At 42.2% G+C, this 16,942-nt stretch overlaps 1 protein-coding gene across 1 annotated transcript; it reads right to left on the reverse strand.

Annotated features, from left to right (window-relative positions):
* Positions 1-12,156: 12,156 nt before the first annotated feature.
* Positions 12,157-16,936, reverse strand: alg10 (ALG10 alpha-1,2-mannosyltransferase). Its single transcript, XM_084910614.1, has 3 exons — positions 16,579-16,936; positions 14,560-14,757; positions 12,157-14,482 (listed from the first exon to the last, which is right to left on the reverse strand). The coding sequence occupies exons 1-3, from the start codon at positions 16,741-16,743 to the stop codon at positions 13,421-13,423; spliced, it is 1,425 nt and encodes a 474-aa protein (XP_084766740.1). The 5' UTR covers positions 16,744-16,936; the 3' UTR covers positions 12,157-13,420.
* Between the last annotated feature and the right edge of the window lie 6 nt (positions 16,937-16,942).

A 16,942-nucleotide genomic window follows, 5' to 3' on the forward strand; every position in this document is an offset into this window, starting at 1 on the left:
ATTCAAGTTTTGTTCTACGTGTCTGCATTTTGGGCCACTTCACCACTACATACACTCTGCCTCTGCCAGACTGACAGTTTTTTCAGCGTCTACTTTGAAATTCCTTTGAACCAAATACGTCATATTGAATAAATATGGCACAGCCTGGGCAGTGAACTGCCAGAACTTTTTCTATAATTTTACTAATTTATCATATAGAAAAAACTGAGATGTGCTGTTAAAACTTATTTATCTTGTATTAAGACATCTCAGGGACTAATTGTGCAGTTAAACATCAAAATGACATAAAGCGGAATTTTACACGTCCAAACAACTTAAGATCAGAGTGAGCTGTATGTAGCCCACGATCTAAAATAAGTTTGCCATCCATGCTGTACACTCTCTATACTCTGTACAGGATTTGAAAGATCCTGACTGCTCTCTAGGCTCAAATTTCAAAACCAGTGGATGATGTCATAGGTTTCCATGTCCATCTTTATACTGTAAGCAATCTGTGGTGCACAAACGGGTACATGATTACCTCAAAACCTTCATAATAACCAAATTTGCTTTTGGAAGAATCACTTAATTCTAGAAGGAACGGACCTAGTGAAAGGGATTTATGAGAGTTGTTTTATGTATGGTCAACTTTTTAAGCAGTTTGACGTTCATCACAAAGAAACTGAGAAATCGTCTTTTTATTTCACTGTCAAGTTATTTTAGTGTTAGCAGTGATCCCAAAAGGTTTCATTACTTTTCTTTTTTTACCTCTTTACTCGCAATAATGGCGTTCTCCCCAGCATCATCTGGCCTTTATATAAGCGATAACAAGCAAGTGGTGGCGTGCCAAAAATCTAGGCTTTAGCAACAGTAGAGCCCGACACAGCTGCCATCCAGTCTCAGCCTTGCTGTTGTCCGACTCTGAGATTAATTTGCAACGCACCTATACATTTAAACAGCAAAGTTTCCCAGCACGGTTTCCACTGTGAGAGAACGGAGAAGTGCCTGTGCTCCTTCACGACGTGGTAGCACGTCTGTAACTCTGTAACTCCATCTGTTTCTTTGTGCCTCCTGTGCTCTAAGTATGCCAGCGTGCGAGCCGAGGCAGAGGTACGGTTTCAGTGCCGTTTGTTTGTTAGTAACGCACAAACTGCCAAGGCGAATTTCATGAAACTTGTTAGAGAGGTGGACCCACGGAAATTTGGTCCTGATCCAGATGGCTTTAAAACTGTGAGATGGGTCGCTGGTCATGAAGGATCTGTATTCTAAGACCCTTCTAGACACGAGTAAATGCTATTAGCTCTCTAATTAAGTCACAATCTCAAGAAAACTTACACACGTTTCCAGTAATGTGCTTTTCAATCCACAGAAGGAGCTAATTAGATGGCAATCACTGCAAAAGTAAGCCTAATATCTCCAGATTATGGGATGATTAAGACAAGAACTGATAGGATAATGTGGGACTGTAGGCATTAGCTACCTTGAGCTGTTTCTAAGGAGGAATGAGTTAGATGTTTTGGCTCTCTTGCCACTTACTGCTTGTCTGACAAGAATTCAATCACACCGTCAGCTGTGTTTCTCCATCACATCACCACTAACAAAGAAACACCCCAGAATTTTAGAGATTATTATTCCTAATTCAGTCCCATTGAATCTCCGTGCTCTCCCCACAGCAAGAAGAGTGGAAAAGGGAAACGTCTCTTGTAACCATCCGCTGTAAGGGTGATGATAATCCTCCAGAATGGCATGCGGCTTGTCTTTGAGATATTTTTGGTGACCGTGACCACTCTAACGTTTCTGTGTCTTTACCATGTAGTCATTTGGCAATTTACAACCGCATCCTTCCAGACTCATAAATGTAAAGAAGACTGTGAAGGAAAGTAATAAACGGCTGTCATTACTATTGCATGTCTAGCATATATGTAATTAGGAGAATCAAAAAGGAACACATAGCAGAAAATGTCAAGCTGACCTTGTCGGATGAAAGGCTCCATATTGTGTTCTTTGTTCTCTGTGTAAACTTTCAGACAGACTGCATGTTGATCTCAGAGTTTTCTTTTATTATCCGGCGTTTGTTTCTCTATAAATAGTCCATGGTTACAGTGCCTCAGGGTAACGAATACTGTCTGTACTGTTGTTTGACCTGTTTACAAAGCAAATAAAACTCACAAAGACCACCTGGTTGTGTGTATCTTAATTTCCACAACAAGCTTGGTGTCAGAGAAGTGGGATCCCACGGCTGACGGGATCTGTGGTCTGAGATGGTAAAACACGAAGAGAGCTAACCTCTTGGACCCCAAACCACCTACACTGGGATATCCAGCTAATGCACCACGTTGATGCACAAATGGTTAGAGTGCTAAAATAAATTGTTCTAACTTAAAAACCAAAACAGGCAAAAAAAGAGAAAAACAGAAAGAGAACAGGAATATGATTCTTTCCCTGTGCTCACATCCATGAGCACAGGCTCCAGGTCGCAGGGGCACCAGCCTAAGCAGGGAAGCCCAGACCTTCCTCTCCCTAGCCACCTCCTCCAGCTTGTCCCGGGGACAACAAGGCGTTCCCAAGCCAGCTGAGAGATATAATCTCTCCAGCATGTCCTGGTTCTGCCCCAGGGCCTCCTCCCAGTGTGTCCCAGGGATCCCAGGGGCTAAGTTGTCCAGGGATTCTGCCTCCTAGTAGGGTCTCCCATGGCATATTGGTCCTGGGTGGGGGACCAGACAAGGAGCGATTCAGAAGACCCCTATGAGTAGAACATCAAGGAAACGGTTCACCCTGCCCAGGATAGGGTGACCGAGGCCCCGCCCCGGAGCCAGGCCAAAGTAGGGTACCCGAGGGCGAGCGTCTGGTGGCTGAGCCTTAGTCCATGGGCCCGACTGGTCAGGCCCAACACTCACAAGAGGCGCCGTATTGCATTGTGTGCCAGGCGGTGGCGTAGAGTGAGGCCCTGGCGGACCGATCCCCAGCTCCAAAGTGGTGGATTTCATGTCTCCAAATGTGATGAAGGAAAAGCATGAAGAAGGATCCATGAATGTTATGCATGTTTAGGGAAAACATTTTGGCTTCCCACAAGAAGGAACATTAAGACAGCTAATGCAGCTGGAAGAGAAAATAGATCACAGAATAAAAGAGATAAGAGTGCAAAGAGATGAGTTTGTTGAAATAGAAAATCACCTGAGAGCATTAAGTGGAAGCACGAATGCAGAGACAGACGGAGATAAAACTTCTCAGAGATACTTTGCATCCCTCCTCACAGCCTCAGTGTGTCAGAGTGGATCACGACCTCCCCCCGCCACCATGCAGCAGAGATGAACAGCACACACCAGAAAACTCTGGTGACTCATTTCTGACCACAGCACGTTTACCACTGGAGGCTTTACATCATCAAGCCCACTCATCAGAAACCACAGCCATCCACACCCAGCAGCGATGTGCAGACCCTCCATCTGCCCCTCAAATGCTTAATAGAGCCACAGATTAAGGAGGCCATGATTCATTTGTCACACCCAAGCGATGCGATAGATGCAAACCAAGCCCGACATGAAAGACAAGTTAATATCCCATCATATGTATGTCCAGTGTTAACTGTGTTTGGTGTTTTAATGCTTTCTTTGTTGAGTCGTACTACCTTATAGGTTCACACCAGTGAGGTTGATTGATCGTTCTCTGTCAGCCCAGTTGGTTCAGTTGGTTCCACCCGTGTCCTCAACTCCACCTGCTTGGATTCCACCTTATTTTGACTTTCAGAGTAAAAGGAATGTTTTGTCTTTTCGTTTTATTTCATCCCTATTTAGTTCTCTTCACTGAGCATCTATTGTCTGTTAATGATTAAATCTTAATATAAACAAACCTTTGATTTCACATATAAACATGAAATTTCCCCTTGTGGGACTAATAAAGGTATCTTACTTACTTACTTATTTCAGTTGCATTTTACTTTGTATTTTCAGAGTGTAGGTCTTCAGTAAATGTGATGTACTTGTGTGAGCATGGAATGGAAAATGTTCAGACTCCTCTCTGTGTCACGCTGACCTTGTTGAATAAAAGGCAGAAGATGTTTTTATTTAGGTCTAAGAATTAGTCATGAGATCGTTTTAGCCTATTTTTTTCTTCCTTTATTTCTCCGTCTAATTATTTTCTACTGTTGTTTTAACTTTTTATATAACCGTAACAGATCAACAAGTGTCAAACTGTCTTGTCTTCACCTTTGACTTTAAACACTAATAGCTCGTTCTTCAGGTTCTGCCTCTAATTGCTTCATACTTTTTGAATTTAGCACCTGGAAAAAGAACCGACGTTTTCTCTGACTGCACTGATTCTTATTTGTAATAAATAATGGGTTCTTGGAATAAGTAGAGGACACAATGGAAAAACTTGATGGGCTTATAAATAGACCTCAGCGATACCAAAACATCGCCTCAGTGATCAAATTCAAGTCTCAGCTCTGTGTATTTTATCTCCTGCTATTCTTGTGTTTCTGTCTCAGAAGAGACAGAACAATTTCTCATGAGGAGCTTGGTCGGGTAGAGGAAACTCAGGATTCTGAAATCTCCATATAAGTAGAGGATTTGTGGTGAGACAAAGACTGTTGCGAGCAGCACATTTGTCCTCTGGGAAGTGCTTTTTGTTTGTTAGCAGCCGAGCATCGACAGTTGCTCAAGATATCATTTTCAATTGTTGTTTGATGGTAGATACCGATAACAGCTCGAGCTGATTCAATTTTGCTGAAAATCGGGTCGAGGTCAAAGTCACACCAAATGTGAAAATCAGTAAAAACTTTATATTACCCACAACTTTTTATGGGTCGTCGTCAAACTTCGCAGCGATAAATTAGACCTTCAGCTGGCCAAGCATTTGACCTTTACCTTCATTGTTAGCAAAAAAAGTAATATATTTTATATGAAAGGGCATGGGAAAAGCTGTAGAAAACACTTTTTTAGATTTTCAACACTCTATGACGTCACAATGACGCCATAACAGGCTGACGTCAGGGTAAAAACGCCATAAAAGTGTAGTCTTTGCACTTTGAGGGGAGTTGCGCTCGTTTTGTGGTGGAGTGGGGGTTCATTATTGATACAAATTTTAAACTCTGTTCTGTGAGACGATGTATTTTTGAGTGTACAATCCAACAAATTTCTTCTTATAAGTGTAAATGAAAAAAATCCTGTTTTCCAGCCACTGACAGAAAAATAAATATTTACGATACAGATCGTGTCCTTAATTAAATAACACAGATATCGTCCACTTTCCACATTTGGCGCCCACCTTAAAAATTATCACTATTTATAATACTGTCGAAATCTTGAGTCATCCCTCGTTTGTATGTAACAAGCTTGAAAGTCAGTATTTGAAGCTTGTGACCACTTTTATTCTTCAACACGGCCTCTTTTGGGCAGCTTTCTTGTCATTTCTTACGCAGTCTTCAGGAATGCTTCTCCAGGCTTCCCGACGGAGATGTACAGCTGAGTGTCATCAGCGTAACTGTGGAAGTTCACTCCATGCCGCCTGATGACACCGCCAAGAGGGAGCATATACAAATTAAAAAGTACAGGGCCTAAAACCGACCCTTGATGCACACCACATGTCATTTCATGGATCTTAGAGGAGCATGTATCCATACTCACCATAAAAGTTCTGTTTGAGAGATAGGAAGTCAACCAGTTGTGTACAGCACCAGAGAGGCCCACCATGTGTTTGTCTGTTTAAAAGAATAGCGTGGTCTACTGTATCAAAGGCTGCGCTTAGATCCAGTAGCACCAGGACTGAGAGCTTTTGGGAGTCCCAGTTACATCTAAGATCATTTAAAACCTTTAGGAGAGCAGTCTCTGTGCTGTGGTTCACCCTAAATCCAGACTGAAATATCTCCAGGATCTGTCTATCATTCAAAAAATCATTAATCTGAGTAAAAACAAGTTTTTCTAAAATTTTACTTAAAAATGGTAAGTTGGATACGGGTCTGTAGTTATTAAAATCATTACAATCCAAATTGCTCTTCTTCAGAAGGGGCGTCACCACCACCGTTTTAAAGGCAGCAGGGAAGACACCCAACTGAAGAGAGCAATTCATTATGTATAAAAGCTCAGCTTCAAAAAATCCATAAAGTGTTTTAAAAAGTAAAGAGGGGATTGGATCTAAAAGACATGTGGAGAAAACTTTAAGGTTCTCAGCATTAACCATGACTCATATTCAATTTCAATTCAATTCAATTCAATTTTATTTATATAGCGCCAAATCACAACAAAAGTCGCCTCAAGGCGCTTCATAGATACAGAGAAAAACCCAACAATCATATGACCCCCTATGAGCAAGCACTTTGGCGACAGTGGGAAGGAAAAACTCCCTTTTAACAGGAAGAAACCTCCAGCAGAACCAGGCTCAGGGAGGGTCGGCCATCTGCTGCGACCGGTTGGGGTGAGAGAAGGAAGACAGGATAAAAGACATGCTGCGGAAGAGAGACAGAGGTTAATAACAGATATGATTCAATGCAGAGAGGTCTGTTAACACATAGTTAGTGAGAAAGGTGACTGGAAAGGAAAAACTCAATGCATCATGGGAATCCCCCGGCAGCCTACGTCTATTGCAGCATAACTAAGGGAGGATTCAGGGTCACCTGGTCCAGCCCTAACTATATGCTTTAGCAAAAAGGAAAGTTTTAAGCCTAATCTTAAAAGTAGAGATAGTTTCTGTCTCCCGAATCCAAACTGGAAGCTGGTTCCACAGAAGAGGGGCCTGAAAACTGAAGGCTCTGCCTCCCATTCTACTTTTAAATACTCTAGGAACAACAAGTAGGCCTGCAGAGCGAGAGCGAAGTGCTCTAATAGGGTGATATGGTACTACAAGGTCATTAAGATAAGATGGGGCCTGATTATTTAAGACCTTGTATGTGAGGAGCAGGATTTTGAATTCAATTCTGGACTTAACAGGAAGCCAATGAAGGGAAGCCAAAACAGGAGAAATATGCTCTCTCCTTCTAGTCCCTGTCAGTACTCTTGCTGCAGCATTTTGGATTAGCTGAAGGCTTTTCAGTGAGTTTTTTGGACATCCTGATAATAATGAATTACAGTAGTCCAGCCTGGAAGTAATAAATGCATGAACTAGTTTTTCAGCGTCACTCTGAGACAGGATATTTCTAATTTTAGAGATGTTGCGCAAATGGAAGAAAGCAGTCTTACATATTTGTTTAATATGTGCGTTGAAGGACATGTCCTGGTCAAAAATGACTCCAAGGTTCCTCACAGCGTTACTGGAGGCCAAGGTAATGCCATCCAGAGTATGAATCTGGTTAGATACCATATTTCTAAGATTTTCAGGGCCGAGTACAATAACCTCAGTTTTATCTGAATTAAGAAGCAGAAAGTTAGCGGCCATCCAGGTCTTTATGTCTTTAAGACATTCCTGCAGTTTAACTAATTGGTGTGTGTTATCTGGCTTCATGGACAGATAGAGCTGGGTGTCATCGGCATAGCAGTGAAAATGTATGCTATGTCTTCTAATGATGCTGCCTAAGGGAAGCATGTATAATGTAAACAGAATTGGTCCTAGCACTGAACCCTCTGGAACTCCATAATTAACCTCAGTGTGTGAAGAGGACTCTCCATTTACATGCACAAATTTGAGTCTATTAGATAGATATGATACAAACCACTGCAGTGCAGTACCTGTAATACCTACAGCATGTTCTAATCGCTCTAATAGGATATTATGGTCGACAGTATCGAACGCTGCACTGAGGTCTAGCAGGACAAGCACAGAGATGAGTCCACTGTCAGAGGCCATAAGAAGATCATTTGTAACCTTCACTAAAGCTGTTTCTGTGCTGTGATGAGCTCTGAAACCTGACTGAAACTCTTCAAATAAACCATTCCTCTGCAGATGATCTGTTAGCTGTTTGACAACTACTCTTTCAAGGATTTTTGATATGAAAGGAAGGTTGGAGATTGGCCTATAATTAGCTAAGACTGCTGGGTCTAGAGATGGCTTTTTGAGTAAAGGTTTAACCACAGCCAGCTTGAAGGCCTGTGGTACATAGCCGACCATTAGAGATAGGTTGATCATATTTAAGATCGAAGAATTAATCAATGGCAGGACTTCTTTGAGCAGTTTTGTAGGAATGGGGTCTAAAAGACACGTTGATGGTTTGGAGGAAGTAATTATTGAAGTTAACTCAGAAAGATCAATTGGAGAAAAAGAGTCTAACTTAACATCAATGGTACTAAGAGTAGCTGTAGATAATATTACATCTGTGGGATGATTACTGGTAATTTTTTCTCTAATGATAAAAATTTTATTTGTGAAGAAGTTCATGAAGTCATTACTAGTTAACGTTAAAGGGATGGTTGGCTCAACAGAGCTCTGACTCTTTGTCAGCCTGGCTACAGTGCTGAAGAGAAACCTGGGGTTGTTCTTATTTTCTTCAATCAGTGATGAATAGTAAGATGTTCTGGCTTTGCGGAGGGCTTTCTTATAAAGCAGCAAACTATTTCTCCAGGCTAAATGATGATCCTCTAAATTTGTGACACGCCATTTCCTCTCCAGATTACGAGTCATCTGCTTTAGGGTACGTGTTTGAGAATTATACCACGGAGTCAGGTACTTCTGATTAGAGACCTTAGTTTTCACTGGAGCTACAGTATCCAGAGTCGTACGTAGTGAGGAGGTGAAATTATTAACAAGATAATCGACCTCTGTTGGGGTAGCGTTCAGATAGCTGCTCTGCTCTGTGTTGGTACAGGGCATTGAAGATGATAACAGTGGGTGGATTATATTCTTAAACTTAGTTACAGCGCTTTCAGAAAGACATCTACTTTGATAAAATCTACTCTCCACCGCTGTGTAATCAATTATTGTAAATGTAAATGTTATCAGGAAATGATCAGACAGGAGAGGGTTTTCAGGAAACACTGTTAAATGTTCAGTTTCTATGCCATATGTTAAAACAAGATCTAGAGTGTGATTAAAGTGGTGGGTGGGTTCTTTTACATTTTGAGAGAAGCCAATTGAGTCTAATAACAGACTAAATGCCATGTTGAGGCTGTCATTTTTAGCATCTACATGGATGTTAAAATCACCCACAATAATTATTTTATTTGAGCTCAGAACTAAATTAGATATAAAGTCTGAGAAATCAGACAGAAACTCTGTGTAAGGCCCAGGTGGACGATAGATGATAACAAGTAAGACTGGTTTCTGAGTTTCACAGCTGGGGTGGACAATGTTAAGCATCAGGCTTTCAAATGAATTAAAAGTCTGTCTTGGTCTTTCATTAATTAATAGGCTGGTGTGAAAAATTGCTGCCACACCGCCCCCTCGGCCTGTGCTTCGAGGTTTCTGGTAGTTAGAATGACTCGGGGGTGTTGATTCATTTAAACTAACATAATCATCCTGCTGCAACCAGGTTTCTGTAAGGCAGAGTAAATCAATTTGTTGATCAATTATTAAGTCATGTACTAACAGAGACTTGGAGGAGAGAGACCTAATATTTAATAATCCACATTTCACTGTTTTACTCTTTGGTTCAGATGTGGATACTGTACTGTTCTTTCTTTGTAATTGTTTATGTTTAAGTTGTTTGTTGCTGGTTTTTAGTTTGTTTTTTGTCTTTTTGGAAGCTGACACAGTCTCTATGGAGATGGGTTTTTGGGGGGGTAGCAGGAGGAGAGAAGCTGCAGAGAGGCGTGTAAGACTGCAACTCTGCTTCCTGGTCCCAACTCTGGATAGTCATATTTTGGGGGGTTTAATAAATTTGTCCATATTTCTAGAAATGAGAGCTGCTCCATCCAAAGTGGGATGGATGCACTGAGACTGAGCTGAAGCTGTATTTAGCACACTATCCTCACATGTGCTCTACTGCACATGTGCAGTGTCAAGATTTTACTCAGGAAAAAAGGTTCAAGTTTACAGGTTTACTGAAGTAGAGCTAACTATGACTCTTCTACACACAAAAGTACACTACTGGCAGGAAAAGGTGAATTGTCACAGTTTGACTTTGATATCTACATTTTTTTTTCTGTTTCCTGAAATACTTATCACACTTGGTGTCAATCATTTCCAACCTTTTTCTTATTTTATCAGGTCTTCCTGAAACACAATCCGTGATGAATAAGATATTCCACATCGTCAAGGACAAACTTTGATTGATTGCATCAGGAAATGAATCGAATATATGAATGATCCCTTTGAGACTGTCATTTTCAAAATGCCCAAACACCCTGGTGAGAAAGACTAATTTGTACTTTCATCAATTGGCAGGGTAAAAAAAAATCAATGTAGTGAAAGGAGGACAAACCTGAAAAAGTAAAAAAAAACCCTCAATTATAAACCACGAAGTGACCGAGCAGATGTTGTGAACGCTGCTCTGAAGACAACAGTACATACAGTGTGTCCTTTCAGCAGGCTCAGATTGGCTGAGCTGTGCAGTCAATGTGTAATCATCCCAGTGACTTTTATGAGCTGTGAGCTGGCCCCGTGTTTCTTACTGTAATTAGAATCCAGTAACGACACAGGTGGCATGGAGAGCAATCATCGCCATGCGTTTCTGCTTTCTTACAGTTGAGTCTGCTGTCTTCTAAAATACTGCTCTAAATTAGCATTGACCTTTTCCATAACGTTACCACATTGTTTCCAAAAAGTCAGGACCCTGTGTGCGTAAAACATAAAGATGCAATGCATTAATCGTTTAAAGGCTCTATTTTTATGTACCAGCCCGGGTACTCATTATTAAAATGTGTAATGTTAGAAAACTGAATGTTGCACAACTGCTGCAGTTAATTGATAACATGACCATGTGCGAAGGTGATGCCCCAGAAAGTCTCAACAAATTCACTGTGTATAGAAATGATTAGAATTTGTATTGCGTTAAATATACCTCACAGTGGAACATAGGCTGCCATCCACATGGTGTCAGTGAAGGCCTTTAGTATTTCAGCAAGACAATACCACAACATTCTGCACTTATTACAGCAGCATGGCTCTGTAGAAAAGCCCAGACCGGTCACCCACTGGAAATATTACATGCATGAAATATGACAAAAACGGCCCTCAAACTCGGTGCTACATTTACTTAAAGTAGGAATCTTACATCACAGATACTCTTTGAGCAAAACAATAAAAATGCTCACCTGTAAACGTGTGTTTCTTAGAGTCAGGGCCTTTATATCAATTCACTGATTCAGTTTGAACCTTAAATATCTCTCCTCAAGGCCGACTTCAAACAAAACATCTAGTGATTAATGCTTGAGTACTTTCCAGTGTTACTCAGATGTTGAATTCATTTACTTCATGGTGAATTGCACTTTCATGTTCATAGGGGTCTCTAGCGCTGCATTATAGCGCCTCCTGGTGGCTGACTCTGGCTGATCCGTTAACTTGGTGAGTTAGACAGAGACAAACTGTGTTAGTACCACTTGATGTCAATAAGGAGAAATAGTCACAGTATTAATCAGATTAAGTTCTAAATGACTTGATTTCTGTTCCGTTGTGTTCCTCCAACATAACGAGGTGTTTTAATAAAGGTGTTTATTGTTTTCATCATACATTGTTGTGGAACCACGAAACACAGAGGAAGTAGTGTAGATGGGGGAAAAAATGGCCAGTGAACAACATTGGTGGCAGCTGGTCTGGATGAAGCTGCTGACTGACTGAGATTTTCCCACACAAACATCTCGAGGGTTTACAGAAACTATCCAGCGAGCAGCAGAGAAGATGTCTTGCTGATTTCAGAGGTCAGAGAATGGCCAGACTGCTTCGAGCTGATAGGAAAGACCACACCGGGTCACACGCCTGTCAGAACACTGGGAAACGTTGCCTGGTGGTAGGGTCTGCATGTGGCATGAACAACATGACAGCATGGATCCATCCGGGCTTGTAGCAAAAGTTCAGGCTGCTGCTGGTAGTGTAACAAATGTGTGGGATATTTTCTTGGCACACTTTAGTCCCCGTAGTTTTAACTCTGCCGACCCGAATACTCGTGTCCATTCCTTTATGACGACAGTGTAGTCATCTTCTGACAGCTGCCTCCAGCAGGAGAACGCAGCATGTTAAAAAGCTCAAATCATCTCGAGGAGGCAAAAGAAGCTTCAAAAAGGAAGTAGGGAGGTGTACCTAATAAAGTGACCGTAAAGTGCACATATAACGCTATCGTCCATCTTCACGTGAAACTCAAACGAGTGCTCTACAGACTTGATTTTCAATATTTTATTCCACAGATGAATGAAGATGGAAGCAGCATACTTACAGCATCAATGCACAACGTTTACTCGTGTTCACACCTACACACAGGCCACACTGCATTCAAACTGAACACGACAAATTACACATTCAGATTTGACTGACTTTGATCGCGTGAGTCACAAACCAACGTGATCGGATTTTTGTTAGGATGAATTTTATGACTGAAATCTCGTGCATATAAAGAAAACAACAACAAGTAAGCAGCGAAATTAACCACATCCACAAATCGAGCACATACAGAAGAGCAGAAACAAAAACGTCTAAATTAACAGTGAACATCTCGACACACATCTCGGTCACCTCCAGTGGACTCGTATGGCTTGGTCATAGTGAATATTGAGGTAAAAATGTATGTACATCTTCAAATAGTCCCATTATTATAAAGTTCTGTCGGCGTCCATCACTGGCACAAAATGCTTTAAAAAAAACCATCCCACATCAAAAGAAATCTAAACTTTACATTACGATTATATCATTTTTGGTCTCTTTAATTATACTTGCAAAAGAATGATTTTGTTGTACTACATTTTACAAGTGCTGTAGAAAAAACTGCCGTACAAAAACAAGGACTTGTAGACTTGACACAACAAAATAAACATTTTGTTAAATTTACAAATTAAATCTTCTGATTTCCTGAATCAGTTACATTTCTTATGTCAGAATTATGAATCTTAAAAGAAGCTAATTTATTTGAGAGCCGGATTTGTTTTTTTATTCCAAGGTTGAAATGTTATTTTTTAACCTCGACAAGGATCAATGATTTCAGGGGGGAAAAAAGCTGTTTGGGGTAAAAACAACATGCGAGTACAGTATATTAAAGATTCTTCATTATGATTTAAATCTGCACCAGCGCTCTTACAATACTGAGATCTCTCACTGTTATTACCAACATTTTTTGTTAATATCAATTTCATTCAGTCATGAAATGATTCACAGTTGACTGGCAGGATTTACCTATGAGTGTTTTGAGTGTCATTGAAAAGTACTTTTTTTTTTCGCCAGTCAAATACAATCTGGAGATACTGATTCTGTCTGTAGGGAGAATAAAACCCTACAAATTCTGAACAAAGCCGTGTGGTTAGAGTGTATAAAAATGATATGACCGTGTCGGTCTGATACCGAGATGTAACAGAGGCTTTGCTTTGATTTTTAAGATGTTCTGGTCCCCTGTAACACAGGAGAAAATCCTGAAATGATTACTTTAGTCTTTTCCTCACCACATAAACCTCTGCGTTGCTGTGCTGTCCGGCCAGTGGAAGGTCTTGGCGATGAAGATGTAGATGGTGGCAACGTTCACGGCCGTGTACAGGAGGAACTCCCCGATGAGTCTGGGAAGGGAGGGAAGGGGCATGTGCAGGCGATACATCAGGTATGGAACGATGAAGTACCTGAACTCCAGGAGCTTCTGCGGGACTGTGGTGGCCACGAGGCAAGCCAGGAAAGCCAAACTCCAAAAGAGAGAGCGCGATTTAAAGGAGTCCAGAAAATTCCACCCGGCGAAGATGTACGGAGGGATGAGGAGGAAACGCACCAGTTCGTGCCTCTGGAAAAGTTTCTTCCACACATAAAAGGGGAAATGGCGGTTATCAGCCAGGAGGTACTTGTGGACAAAGGTGAATTTCCACACCAGGAGCAAAGAGATGCCGGTGACCAGGAGGAAAAACAAAGGCTGCTTTTTGAGAGCCTGCAGGAAGCGGAGGACGCGGTGGTAACACAGCGAAACGGGGAGAGAGAAGAAGAGGGAGAAGGAGAAGAAGTAGAAGAGCTGGGGGAAGTTGAGGCAGGCCTCGTGGCTCGTCCTGTCGCCAACCACGATCCCATCATTGAGCGCCACAAACACCAGGAAGCCAACGCCGACCAGCGCGTAAGGCCAGGCCACCAGCAGCACCGCCTTCACGTGATTGGGTGAGGTGAGGAACTCCAGAGTGAAAAGCAGGATTCTCTTAGCTCCGCTGAATGACAGCGGGATCTGAGACGGTGCAGACTTCTCGTCCCTCTTTTTTGTATGCTCCACCTTCCAGGCGTCATCCATTTTCCCTGCCACCAGAGTGGCTGCACAGAACGCCACCCAGATGATGTTCGTCTGACGGAAGAGCACGGAGCAGACGCCCAGCAGCGCAGAGGCCTTGTGGCAGCCGTACAGGGTCATGAGGTAGGTGAAGAGGATGAAGAAAGTAGATCCAGCGTCGGTGTAGTAGAGGAAGTTAAAAAAGTAGAGCACAGGGAAGGTGGACAGAGACAGCGCTGACAGGACTCGGCGTGAGGTTGTCCGTATCTAGAAGAGAAGTTAATGTGACATCAGAAAAAAAAAATTAAGTCACTTGTGGTCTTGTCTTCGTGTCCTGGACTTACCTTCTCCCTGAGGTGCAGCTTGCAGAGGAGCAGATAGATCAGGTAAAGGTTGCCACAGTTGAAGAGCAGGTTGATGAAGCGCAGCATGGCCGTGGAGCACACCACCTCACCTGTCAGTTCGGTGAGCCACACCACAGGCTTGATGACTCCCACTGAGACGAGGTAAAGGCCTGGGAGAGTGGTGATCATCGGGTCCCACTGCATGAATTAAAAACATGTTAACATGGCACAAGGTGTAAAGTTCACTTAACATGTGGAGTGAGCGGATAATGGCTCTTGAGTGGGGAGTTGGGGGGCTTCCGCTGTGAAGGGCCACACCAATAAGCTGAGCTGAGCTTCATGGTGCTCAATATTAATTGTATCCCTTTATAATCTTATTGTTGTGGCCCTCCACAGGGATATTTCATAGCACTGTCAGTTTTCTTGGCTAGTCTGTGATACAAGTATTTAAGAAAAAAAACCTGTGTTTGCATCAGCACTCACTTTATTATTACAGCCAGGCATCGAACAACCAACTTTTCGATTAGTAGACGACCTGCTCTGGCTCCTGAGCCACAAGACAAAAGCCTTTTTTTTTTTTTTTTTTTTAGAACCTTCATCTATATGCTATCTTAAAATTACAGCCCAAATGATATAGCAGTCTGTTGATACATAATGTCGTCCAATGGAGTATGTGACGACACAAATTTACAAATAAAGTCATTTAAATTTCATCCACCATGGGTCTAATGGCACCTCAGCCATCATTTAGAAGCCCCAGCAGGGCCTGCATTTCCCGAGGATACTCAGGAACAATCATCTCAGTTAAATGCTCCTCCTGCTGTGCTTCTACAGAGCCACCGCTGAGAGCATAGTTCATTACACTGTGGTACATGGGGTTCGTAGCAGCAGATAAAAAGGCCCTCCAGAGAATCACCAACACTGTTGTTCTTTTCCTTCCCTCACAGACATTGCGAACAGCCCCAAATCATCATCAAAGACTGCTCTCATCCAAGTCACCATCTGTTTGAACTGCTGGTAGGCGTTACCAATCCGTAAAATCCAAAACTCCCAGATTCACTACGGGCACTAACGTCCCCCTCACCAAACAAAGACAGCTCATAACAGTTTATAAAACACACTTAAACATGTCATTTTATCTTGAACTTGATAAAACGTCATGCATTAATATGCGTAGGATGTGTTATAGGAGAACTACTTTTATGCTTGTATCCAATTATTTATCTATTTAGCCCTAGACAAGGAAAGAGGCTCCAGTAGATTGCAGGCATAACATGAGTCTGGTTGTAGGAAAAGACAACCCCCTGTCAGACAGTCCTAGAGACTGATTGCCAACTCCCTTGCAACCACTGGCTGCTAGGAGGAAAGTGTATTCCCTGATGACAACCACTTAGCCAATGAAAATGTGAATTTCATTCCTGTAGTGGTTGCTGGAAGGCACAAGGATTTTTGGGCTGCCAAGGCGGTCGTTTACTGGTCTCTTGTCCTACGTGCCTGGAGCCTCGCAGGCATCTGCTTGGACCCAGGCATCATGTTACTCTGCTGCATGTGAACCAGGCAGGGCTGTGATGAATAATAACCACCCCAATCTTTTCTCTGCAAGGCTTTAACACTTTTTAGAAAACTCTCACTCTCTCATGGATCCCTGACTAAAACACCATCGTTTAGCCTAGTTTCCTCTAAAACACACTGCTTTCACTGTCAGTCAGATGCCATGCATCATGTCACATGAGGATGAACATGCAACATGTCTTTACAGATAGCCATTAGTAATGTAAGATTTACAGAGCTTCATACAGATCTGAGCAGTTAAGCTTCACTTCACCACAAAGTCCCTTGCTCTTTTTAAAGCTGGCCCACGTGACATCAATAAATATAACCCATCCAGACAGGCATACCATACTGATACAGCCCTATATGCCCAGTGTGGAGATTAACCCTAATCGAAAGCCCCGCTGCTCTTAGCTAACCTTAATCCGCCTGATAATGGCGGGCTCACCCTCATCACTCACACTTTACCTCGTTGAATTTTCCCTGGCAGTATTTCTGAGCTTGGGGAACGTGGAAGATCTCGTCCATATAGGGCTCCCTTTGCTCGCGGGTCACTCTGGAGAACAGCAGGCAGGATATTAAGAAGTTGGTGCTGCACAGAGCAGTGAACATGTAGCCTTCAAATTTCTCCATGTTTGACGACGAAACACGGCGTAAAACTGAGAAAAGTTCAGACCAGAGCTAGCTGTTAGACTTTAGAGTATCTCGCATAACTACTAGACTCGAGAATTTAAACCGCGGGAAAACGTTAATTTAGAGGAAAACTGTCTGAAACATGTCCACCGTTGCTAAACGGAAGAATTTTTGTGATTTTTGACAGCTGGCGGTCCGA

Source organism: Perissodus microlepis, chromosome 17, assembly GCF_051167445.1.
Source record: "Perissodus microlepis isolate ML-2025 ecotype Zambia chromosome 17, ASM5116744v1, whole genome shotgun sequence".
Classification (NCBI taxonomy): domain Eukaryota; kingdom Metazoa; phylum Chordata; class Actinopteri; order Cichliformes; family Cichlidae; genus Perissodus; species Perissodus microlepis.

Excerpts from the sequence above, each read along its gene's own strand:
- alg10 (XM_084910614.1), bottom strand. The coding sequence starts at position 16,743 with ATGGAGAAATTTGAAGGCTACATGTTCACTGCTCTGTGCAGCACCAAC. Across the intron at positions 14,758-16,578 it reads GCCAGGGAAAATTCAACGAG|TGGGACCCGATGATCACCAC; the intron begins GTAAAGTGTGAG and ends TAATTCATGCAG. Across the intron at positions 14,483-14,559 it reads AGCTGCACCTCAGGGAGAAG|ATACGGACAACCTCACGCCG; the intron begins GTAAGTCCAGGA and ends CTTCTCTTCTAG.